Here is an 11725-nt window from a genome sequence, read left to right as displayed (position 1 = left end):
CAAACTGGGACTAGGGATGGGACACAGTGACTCATGCCTGTAATCCCAGCATTTTGGGATGAAACTCAGTCGTCTTTCTTGACAAAAACTAACACATAGTGTATTATTTTACGTTAAATTAACAATATATTTTGTGTGATGCCCTAGGGGGAGCAAACAAAAACAAAGAAAAGAAATTAGAGATATCCAAATAGGAAAAAAGGAAGTTAAATTATTTCTCTTCTAAGGTGATACGATTCCACCAATAAACTCCAAAGATTCTACCAATAAGCTCCTAGCGATGATAAACAACTTCAATAAAGTCTTGAGATACAAAATCAGTTGCATTTCTATACACCAATAACAAGCAGGCTGAAAACCAAATCAAAAACACAATTCAATTCACAATAGCCACAAAAATAAAATAGCCACAAAAATAAAATAAAATACCTTGGAATACATCTAACCAAAGAAATGAAAGATTTTTACAATGAAAACTAAAGAACACTGCTTAAAGGAAACAAACAAGACACTAAGAAATGGGAAAATATCCCATGTTCATGGATTGGAAAAATAAATATTGTTAAGATGTCCATAGTACCCGGGAGCGGCCACTGCACTCCAGTCTGGGCGACAGAGTGAGACTCCAACTCAAAAAAAAAAAAAAGTTAAAAAAGAGTCCAAATAGCCAAAACAATCCTCAACAAAAAGAACAAAGCTGGCGGCATTACACTCACAGACTTCAAACTTTACTGCAAGGCTATAGTAACAAAAACAGCAGAGTACTGGTACAAAAATAGATGCATAAGCCAATGGTACAGGATAGAGAACCCAGAAATAAAACTACTGACCTACAATCAACTAATCTTTGACAAAGCCAATAAAAACAAACATTGGGAAAGGACACCCTATTAAACAAATGGTGCTGGGAAAACTATATGCAGAAGGAAACTGGACTCCTACTAATCTATTTGCAAAAAAATTACTCGAAATGGATCAAGGACTAAAATGTAAGACCTTAAACTATAAATATCTTAGAAGAAAACCTAGGGAACACTCTCCTAGACATCAACCTAGGCAATAATTTCACGACCAAGTCCTCAAAAGCAAATGCAGCAAAAACTAAAACTGACAGTTGGAACTTTATCAAGCTTAAAAGCTTCTGCAACATAAAAGCAAAAGAGAGTAAAGAGACAACCCATAGGATGGGAGAACATATTTGCAAACTGTGCCTCTGACAAAGCCCTAATATCCAGAATCCAGAAGGAATTCAAAAGAATCGACAGAAAAAAACAAATAACCTCATTAAAAAGTGGGCAAAGGACATGAACAGACGCTTCTCAAAAGAAGACATATAAGTGACAAACATGAAATATACTTAATATCACTAATTTTCAGAGCACTGCAAATCAAAACCGTCTCACACTAGTCAGAATGGCTATTATTAAGAAGTTAAAAAAAAAAAAAACCAAAAATTTTTCTCTGAAGTTATAGAGAAAAGGGAACACTTGTACACTCTTGGTGGGAAAGTATGCTACTTCAACCCCGGTGGAAAGCAGTTGGGAGATTTCCCAAAGAACTAGAAAAGATCTACCATTTGACTCAGCAATCCCACTTCTGGGTATATACCCAAAGGAGCATAAATCATTCTACCAAAAAGACACCCGCACTTGTATGTTTATCACAGCAGTATTCATAATACCAAAATCATGGAACCAACCCAGGTGCCCACCGACAGTGGACTGGAATACTATGCTAGGGAATATTACACAGCTATAAAAAGGAACAAAAGTATTACATTTGCAGCAACATGGGTGCAGCTGGAGGCCATCATTCTAAGAGAATTATAACTGAAACAGAAAACTGAATACCACGTGCTCTCATTCACAAGTGGGTACTAAATACTGAGCACATGGCATAAGGATGGGAACAACAGACACTGTGCACTGCTAAGTGGGGAGAAAGGGGGGAGCATAAGGGATGCCAAACCACTCGTCAGGTTCCATGCTCATTACCAGGGACAGGGATGGCTCATCAGAAGCTCAAGCCTCATCTTCATGCGGTATATCTATGCAGCAAATCTTCCCATGTACCCCGATTCTAAAATAAAATTTAAATTAAAAAAAAAAATCTTTCCAGGAAACTATAGAACACAAAATAGCAAAGATGTATACAAGTGAGAGAACTGATAGATGAAATAATTTCCTTTTCAAATTATTTGAAATAATTTCCTTTTCAAATTATTTGAAAATAATTTCCTTTTCAAATTATTTGAAAATAATTTCCTTTTCAAATATTAAATTGTTAAATTGTAAAAGATGCCAAATAAATTTATAAAAAATTTAAAAATACACTTCATATGAATATATCATGCAATTATCATCATCACTAACTATACAGGAATACTTAGGATTTTAATTTTCATTATAATTTTCAAGATCAGGAGTCAAAGAGTCCCAGGGGGACCAAGTGATTTGACCTATACCATCTCCTGGGTCTGTGATCATGGAAGGGAAATTCTTTGTTTCTTCAAAGTCAGTCTACTGATTACTCTTCAGAAAGAAAACCTTTCTATAATTTTTTTTTTTTTTTTTTTGAGTTGGAGTCTCACTCTGACACCCAGACTGGAGTGCAGTGGCCACTCCCGGCCACCGCAGCCTCGACCTGCTGGGCTCCGGCGATCCTTCCGCCTCAGCCTTTCAAGTAGCCGGAATTACAGGCATGCGCTACCACGCCCGGCTGATTTTTTGATTTATTGTAGAGATGAGGTTTCGCTGCCCAGGCGGGTCTCGAACTCGCGGGCTCAGGCAGTCCACTCACCTCAGCCTCCCAAAGGCGCGGGATTATAGGCTGAGCCGCTGAACCCGGCACTATAATATTTTTTAAGTAAGAAAATTGTTTCTATCCTGCTATAGCAGAAACCCACTTACCAGGAAAATACAAATTAAGTATTCATTACAATAGTTATTTCATTCAAAAATCAAAATCAATTGTAAATGTTTTCTGCTTTTGAGTATGCATATTAAAAATATATGTAACATTTAATAAAGTCAACACTGTGACAGGTGTACTATAATATAAAGCTTTTCAATTGAAAAATATTGCCATCAAACTTTTAAAACTGTGGATATATATTTCACTATTTTACAGTTGAAATAGCATTATATCCATTGAAGTAATGATCTTTCACTCTGAGTGCATTCCCCCCAAATAAATGATCATCACAAACTCTCATACAACTCTAATTTTTCTTAAATGAGGAATATTTTCAAACTCTTTTGTCATAGGCCTCAGTAACTAACTGCATATTCATTAGTAGAGAATATTCTAATATGCTTATATGTTTGTTCTGAGTCAAATTAAGTCAGTTGTCAATAAGAGGCCTGAAATTGATAAATTTCCATAGAAGAGATGTAATTATGAGATAATATTATCACCTACAAATTTGAATAAGCAGATTACATTATGTGGGGCCCATGGTCATTGGCTTTCTAAAGGTATAGGAGAAAAGGCAGACAAATTTATTTAACATGTATACATGGAAGCCTGCAGAATGAAAACCCAAATTCCCAATGAGCTACAAAATCTTAAATACCAACTTCCAGCTAAGGAAAGAATGGATTATTGCAAAATTTTACCTGGACAATGATCATTTGTATACCTAATTCTGATTTGTATCCCACATCTCTAAAATAAGATAAAATAAAATAGAAAAAAAAGCAGGTTATGGATGGGGAAAGAAGAGGAATTGAGGGGTAACAAGTGATCGCTAGGGACAATGATTGGACCAGAGAACAGAGACGAATTTGTAAATAGTTTTCCTTAGAATGTAAATGACCCTTGGAGACAGTCATTATTATACCCTAAGAAGATCTGCTCAGGTGTGGTCACATCTTGTTGCTATTTTCTGCAAGAGATAATGAGATTTACAGGGAGGCAGGAAGATCCAGAGATAAGAGGTGGGGCAGGAAGATCTGAGAAACCTTGAGGCTTCTTCAGCTCAGCATGTCAAAATGCCATATTTTAGGGTATTGGTTTTTGAGCCCCAACAGCTATTTTAAGTGAAGCTCAAAATTACCATGGAACTTTTTAAATTAAGAAGGTTTCTCCTTTGCTATTGTCATCTTTAAATAAATTTAATGCACTGCATTTTTGGATCCGAGTGCTACTTGCAATTTATGATGAAAGGCATTTATCCGTTCTTTCTGAACTGGCCAGTTCAAGATGCAGTGAGATTTGAACATTCCTCTTCGCAAACAGAGTGCATGGTTCAGTTTATAATCTGGAATCTCCTCAAGAAAAATCAGTATAATGGAATCCAGATTTTGTTCAATAGCTTGCTGGACTGCATGGTGTACCTTGAATCTAAGTAAAGAAATATATTGAATTAAGTTATATAATACATACATAGTTTTTAACAGCCAAAAGTGCTGCAATCTAAAATTCTCTGTAACATTTAATCTGTCACTAAAAATCAGTTTTATGTTTTTTCTTAATTTTATTCTAAAAATTATTTGAGTTTTGGGTAATAACATTGGCAATATTTAAAAATTCTATTGAAAAGCAGAAACACACTTAAAATTTAACAATGTTCACTTACCTTTTGCATAATGGATCTTTTAATAGATAATGTGTTATAACAAAAATAATTTTTCTGCTTCTTTTGATGCTATTAACAATTGCTTCCAGTTCAAGGACACCTGCCTCAAAGTCCCTTTCTTCCAGACAAAATTTGATAGATTGGTCTTTCTCTTCCATTGGGGAGAATTGTTCCCAGACCCAATCCTTGTCATTGTGGGCATGAATTACATATGCTGCATATTCAAACTGCTCTGGTTGTTTGTCTATTTCTTTGAAACCAAGAACTCTATGTACTGCAACGTTCCAATAAAAAGATATCCTCCAGCTCTCAAAATGGATGAGCAGTACAATAAAGATAAAACTCAACAGGATAGTGGTATTGACGGTGAAAAGGAGTTCAAAGGGGGCACTGTCTTTGCAGGGTGATATATCAAAAAGCATCACTGGAAATCCATGATATTGAGGCGGAGTGTTGCAGAGGTAATGACTCGATAGCTCAGAGATGTTGGTATTGGTCTTATTAATCCAGTTAACAAACCAGGCAATACTTTCACACGTACAGTCAAATGGATTAGAGCGCATATCTAAATCACTCAGGTTCCTGAAAACTTTCCCAAAGACATTCTCCTCAACTGATGTTATAAGATTCTTCTGAAGGGTCAATGACTTCAGTGACACTTGCTTATCAAAGACGAATGGTGGAAGTATGTTTAAATTATTCAATCCTAAACTGATGCCCCTTAATTCAGATAAATCCTTGAAGGCCTCGGCTGGGATCTCATCGAAGCCATTAGACTCTAAGTTAAGGATATGGAGGCGAGAAAGATTCTTTAGAAAATAAACAGGACCACCAGGGTTTGCATGTTTCCAGAGCCTTGCTAAGTTGTTATGCTGCAAATCCAGAATTTCTAGTTTCCCAAGACCTTCCAACATGTCATCATTTATGTTGGCAATGTTGTTGTTGCTTAGATCCAGAATAGTCAAGTTACGGAGAGGGTGGAAGGGCGAAGGAGAGCTAGACACATTTTTAAGGCCCACCCTTCGAAGCATCAGTCGTTGAAGGCTTGGAACCGAGGCAAAGGAGTTGCTAGTAAGTTTCAAGTGTTTGTTGTAGGAAAGGTAGATTTCAAAAATATGGTCTAGACCTCTCCATTCCTGGCCTGTGAGTTCTTGCTCAATTTCATTCAGGCCAACGTCAAGTATTTTCAGGTGGCCCAAACAAGAGAAAGTTCCACTTTCTATTTTTGAGATTTTATTTTTGGTTAGATTCAGTACGTGCAGAGGAGAATGAGCAAGTGATAAAAATGTTTCATTTGTTAGAGTCTGCAAAGTTGTGAAAGAGTTGGATAGACTCAAGTATTTCAGATTTATCAATCCGGTGAACATATTGCTTTTTATGCCTGGAATATTGTTATCTTCCATGTTAAGATTCTCCAACAATCTTAGCCACTGAAAAGAAAAATTATCAATCTTGGGAAGCAAACCAAGGGAATTACTTTGTTTAGTAAAAGATCGTTTCAAATTCAGGTATCTCAGATTGAAAAGCCCATAAAAGGAGTGAGAATACAAGTGCTGTATAGCATTATACTCCAGGAATAAATATTCTAAATGCGGAAGCCAAGTAAAGGAATCGTTCCCAATCACCCGTAAGCTATTATATGAAAGGTCCAACATGGTGAGATTTGTCTGCTTTAGCCCGGTGAAGGTTACATTGCTGGTTGTGTCCAGCTGGATGTTACTCAGAGACAGCTTCTGAATGCTTGTGTTTGATAATTCCCAACAAAGCTTCTCTGTGAGACTGGAGCCCAGTTGAGCATTGTTCAGGAAGAGGCCAAATAACTTTCCAATTGCATGAAAACACCCTGGAGAAAACTAAAGGTGGGAAGGAAAAAAAAAGAGGTTAATTATCAAAATACAATAGACTATGTAAGGCCATTGAGAGGTTTAAATACAATTCTTTACTTGGACTTCATTCACCATTCACCATGGTCCTTGGGCAGGGCATTTCTTTCCATTCCCCTCCTAATACACTGTTCCTTCTTCACTCTGCCTTAACACCCACTTCTTGCTGCAGCCCCTACCCAGACTACTCATGAAGCCACCCTGGGACCCATCCCGGTTCTGTCTCGGTGACCGCTTGTTCTCAGTAGATGTCACAGAAGGAAGGACTGGACGGTTTTTATTACGAAAAGCGACACACATCTTTCCCTCTGAATATCTGAGCTGTCCTTTCTGTCTTCGCACCTGGCTTTATTTTACTACAGCGTTCCTAGCTCCCTTCTGCTCCAATCCCCTCCCCTCACAGAGCCCCGACTGTTCTGGGATTCAGAGCTGGGACACGACAGCAGCAGGCATGATAAAAGGACCCAGACAGGACAACAGCCAGTCCCTTGTAGTGAAATCCACCAGGGAGTTACGGGTCAAGAGAGAAGTGTGGAAGAAAGGATGCTTTGTTGCAAATGAGTTAAAATGCAAAGCAAGAAATTATGAAATTAATTATAATAAATCTACATGTAGAATTGTTTTGAAGCCACTACAATTAAGTATTTGAATGTTTCTTAATTCCATGGGAGATGTTTCTGATATGACATTAATTTAAAAAGCAGGAGACATCATTGTCCCCAAGGGGCGAAAAGGCACAGCTGTTAGGGTCAGGGACTCTGGTCTAACTGAGGCAGAAACCCAGCTCTGTCCCAAGTGATCCCCTATGGGGTCTGAGATGTGTCACATAAACCTTACTTATCTCAGCTTACTCTTGTGTAAAATGACAGAAGAATAAGCTGATTTAAAAGACTATACACATAAAATAAAAAGAGTAGCTTGCACAAAATACTTTATTATTATCTCAAGATAATTTTGTACACGGTCTATTTTTATGTCTGAAAAATAATACAGCTTTTTAGAAAAACTGTTTTATTTAAGAATTTTCAATGTTTTTATATCTTTCCTGTAAAGGAAAAAAAAAGGTGTGTAGAATACAGATAAGCTTGCATATGAAAATAGTTCATTTGAAAATCAAAGATACAAAAAGAGATAGTATTAGGCTTACTTCATTACAGGAACGTTTTTGTACTACCATAGTGCTACTTGTTGTTTATTGAGCACTTACATGCCAGGCACTATCCTAAATTCTTTACCACACAGTCCTATGAAGTAGCGTTATTATTATGCCAATTTGAAAAACTGGGGAGCTAGAGCAGAGAGAATGTGAACAACTTACCTGACTGCCCAATTGTTAAAAGACAAAGTCCAGGGAGGGGGCCTGCGAGCCGAACTCTAAATTCCGGGCTCTTCGCTGTCATATGTTTTAATTCTTGCAGAGCTTTTGTGAGCTAGAGAGTACTATTTTTCACTTTGCAAATGAAGAGACTCAGGGCTTAAATCAGTTCCCCAAGGTCAAAGAGCTGTTCATTATGGCACAGGGATTTGAACCTGGCATTGTTGGACGGCAGAGTCCTCTCTCCCGATGTCTTCTGAGGCTGCCTAAACTCTGCTGTGAGTGGCCCCCAGCAGTAGATGCGAAGGACTTCTGGAAGACTTGGCAAAGGCCACCACTCCTACTTGTGTAACATAGTTAAGGACTACCCACATTGAAAGGTAGAACGCATTTGGCCTTACTTCTTACCTCTTTGATTTGATTTGACGATAACTCTAATTTTTTTAAAGATGAATTTGCAAGGAAATCAAGTTCTTCACTTCTTAGTGCATGAATTTTATTGTTTGATAATAGAAGCTCTTGGAGATTTTCCAGTTGGACGTGAGTTCCTAATTTTGTAGATGATAAACCGTTATGAGACAAATCTAATTTGATTAAATTCTGAGAGAAAAAAACAATATGTAAGAGTCTTGTCATCAGAAACTTCCTCCAAATAAAAATGAATCTTAGAAATACCTCAACAGCAAAACACCATCTCTCTACCATTTTGTAGAAAACTGACAACAAGAGTAATAAATAATCTTTATTGTGGCTAAAAACGCCATTGTTGCAAAAATTTAGTTTCTTATTTTAGGACTCGCTTTATTTTTCTTACCAAAATATAAAAGATTTAAGCTTATTTACTTATGATATAAAAAATTCATAATTTATTTATGCATTTGTAATAAACATTTACAGATGATGTGAGTAGTCATGTGACTTATCAAGCATAAAGTGTCATGCATTAGCCTTGAAAATAGCAGTAAAAAGAAAACATAGTTCCTTAAAAAACATGAGTAAGACTTTATCGTCCATAAAATCCTAAATAAATTTTATATTGAGAAAGATTCACAGTTATGTAAATTTGGGATGGTGACTAGAACAGAACATTAATTTTTGTATGTTCTGTCGGTGCTGTGGGGTGTTTTATCACCCAGTGTTACTTTTTCATTTTTTTTTTGAATTGGCGTCTCACTCTGTCACCCAGGCTGGAGTGAAGTGGCATGCTCAGGGCTACTGCAGCCTCAACCTGCTGGGCTCAGGCAATCCTTCCACCTCAATCTCTCAGTGACTGGAACTACAAGCTCGTGCCACCACGTCCAGCTAATTTTTTGATTTATTATATAAACGAGGTCTCGCCAAGTTGCCCAGGCTGGTCTCGAACACCTGGGCTCAGGCAATCCTCTCGCCTCTGCCTCCCCAAACTCTAGGATTACAGGCATGAGCCACCGCGCCCGGCCTGGTTTTACTTTTGAACACTTAAACATCAAACTCAGGTAAAAGATAAGGAAAAGTTGGTTATCTGTTAGGGCAAAATCCTATGTAATCTCTATTACAGAGAACCAGTCTCTTATTTATGTTTCAAAAATAAAATTAACATTTTGCCAACGATTTCTCTACCAGATTTTGAAGTCTTTGTATCCAAAGACATTTCAACCACACAGAATTTAAGCAGGCATAAGAAAGCATTTAAGATAGCTAGTGAGCAAATCACTGTATGTTTCACAGCATATTTAAATTTATATATTATTATTGAACTCTGAGGAGGAGCGATGCTAAATTTTTTATAAGGACAAAAAAATGAAGAAAACAAAGAGACTTGAAATCACTTTGGTTTAAGAAAAGCACAATAATTGTAAGCACAATAATTTTCCTCAGCTTTAGAGACAATAACATGCATTTTTTTCCTGGTGTCCTGCAGCACTGTAGAGTGAATACAGTTAACTGACTTATTGTATATTTTCCAAAAGCTGGAAGAGAAGATTTTGAATATTTACAACACAAAGAAATGATAAATATTTAAGGCAATGGATATGCTAGTTAACCTGATGTAGTCATTACACATTGAATTTCATAACTGTGTACAATTATTATGTGTCAACTAAAAATACAAGGAAAAAAATTGAAAAATCCCCAAGCAAAGTGCTGATAAGAAAATTGTGGTAGCTATTGGAACGGTGATAGTTTAAGAAGAATAGGTAATTTTTAGGTGAACAATTTGCTATATCTTGTGCCAGCTTGCTAACTTTAAGTCAGTCTTTATACTCAACATTTTTTGTTATGTCACATACTAAATCAGCAGCATTGAGAGTTTATTTTCCATGTTCCTCATACAATATTTTGACTCTCTTGGATCATAATGTCTGTCTCTTGTATTTAAGTCCTGTTTCTAATGGGAGACAGCAAGGGAAGCAGACTTCTTTAAAAATAAATTTGCAGCTTTTCTCTTTCGGAAACATTTTCAATCATAATGGAAATATCTGTATATGTCTCACCACCAATTGGGGTGGATCCGATTCCTCACGCTTACCTCGCTATTTAGCTATTAAAGTCTAAGAATAACTGTATGACGCGAAAATTTAACATTAGATAACATTTTTCATTTCTTATATGTACATCAGTATTTTCATCTTACCTTCTGGTTTTTAAAAGGATTATTTTGAATATTCTTGATTGAGTTGGACATTAGATGGAGTTCGGTCAAACTCAGGCAGAAAGTAAAGGTTTTGTCAGAAAGTTGAGAGAGTTCATTGTGCTGGAGGTTCAAAGCTTCCAACAAGGGGAGATTTTGACACAATTCTGGCTCCAGTTTTGAGATGCTGTTAAATCCTCCATCCAAGATAGCAAGTTGGCTATACCGTGTCAGATTGGCAGGTGGCAACCTTCTGAGCTGATTATGGGTAAGATTTAACACTGTTATGTTTGTAGGGAGGTCGTCAGGTACTTGGGTCAACTTCAGGTGGCTGCAGTCAGCTACTTCGCGGCTCACAGTGCACTGATGAGCGGAAGATGTGTACCGGATACCAAAGGACAAAAGTCCCCCCAAAACGTAGATATGACAAAGCAAGGTCTGCCTCATGATTCTGCTGTACAAAAAAACATAAAAGTATGAACAGCATTAATAACACATGCTTTCATCTGCATTAGTATGTTTTTTGCGAAATACGTAACCAAATTGTGACTAGATATGATCTTTTTAGTGATACTTTTATACCATGAGTGTATATTATGCAAGTAATACATCAAATGGAAAAAATTTAAGCAGCACAGAAAAGTAAAAACATCAAATATATATATTTGTATCCCCCAAAACTACTGAAGTGGAAAAAAAGAGGGAAAAGCCAAGCAAACAAATATATAAACTCCTCCACCTCCATCTGGGTTGCCGTGTTCCAAGGTAACCTCTCCCGGTGATGTCTATTTTTATTATCACGATCACCTCCATAAACTTGAATAATATGCTTGACTTTCTGTTTCTCTGTTTACTGATTTTAAGCATTATCTTCTCACTATAAAATAATGGACGTAATTATATGATTCCCTTGTTCTCATTACAATGCTTCCTTTTAGTTATTTTTTATTTTGTGAAATTTGTTCCATTTATTTTTTTGTTTTGTTTTGTTTTTTAGGTTGGAAAATACAGTTTATTTAGAAAGTAAATTAGTCACGCCTGTCATCCCAGCACTTTGGGAGGTGGAGGCAGGAGGATCGCCTGAGCCCAGGGGTTGGAAACCAGCCTGGGCAACGTGGTGAGACCTTGTCTCTGCAATAAATCAAAAAATTAGTTGGGTATGATGGTGCACGCCTGTGGTTCCAGCTACAAGGAAGGCTGAGGCGGAAAGATCGCCTGAGCCCAGTGGGTTGAGGCTGCGGATTTTCTTTCTTGTTGAAAGAAGAACTATATAAGGCTTCATTTTCATTTAACACCAAGCTTTTTAATTGTAAAAAGTTGGATGGGTACATCCAGCG

The 11725-nt window shown here is 36.9% G+C and overlaps 1 protein-coding gene across 1 annotated transcript; it reads right to left on the bottom strand.

Annotated features, from left to right (window-relative positions):
• Window positions 1–4029: 4029 nt before the first annotated feature.
• TLR3 (toll like receptor 3) lies at window positions 4030–10841 on the bottom strand. Its single transcript, XM_008056098.2, has 4 exons — window positions 10392–10841; window positions 8186–8377; window positions 4580–6432; window positions 4030–4344 (listed from the first exon to the last, which is right to left on the bottom strand). The coding sequence occupies exons 1-4, from the start codon at window positions 10833–10835 to the stop codon at window positions 4116–4118; spliced, it is 2718 nt and encodes a 905-aa protein (XP_008054289.1). The 5' UTR covers window positions 10836–10841; the 3' UTR covers window positions 4030–4115.
• Window positions 10842–11725: the final 884 nt, after the last annotated feature.

Source organism: Carlito syrichta, unplaced genomic scaffold (assembly GCF_000164805.1).
Source record: "Carlito syrichta isolate Samal-C Ts95f unplaced genomic scaffold, Tarsius_syrichta-2.0.1 Scaffold302106, whole genome shotgun sequence".
Lineage (NCBI taxonomy): Eukaryota > Metazoa > Chordata > Mammalia > Primates > Tarsiidae > Carlito > Carlito syrichta.
Note: the sequence above shows the minus strand (reverse complement) of the source record. Positions and strands in the feature narration are given on the sequence as shown.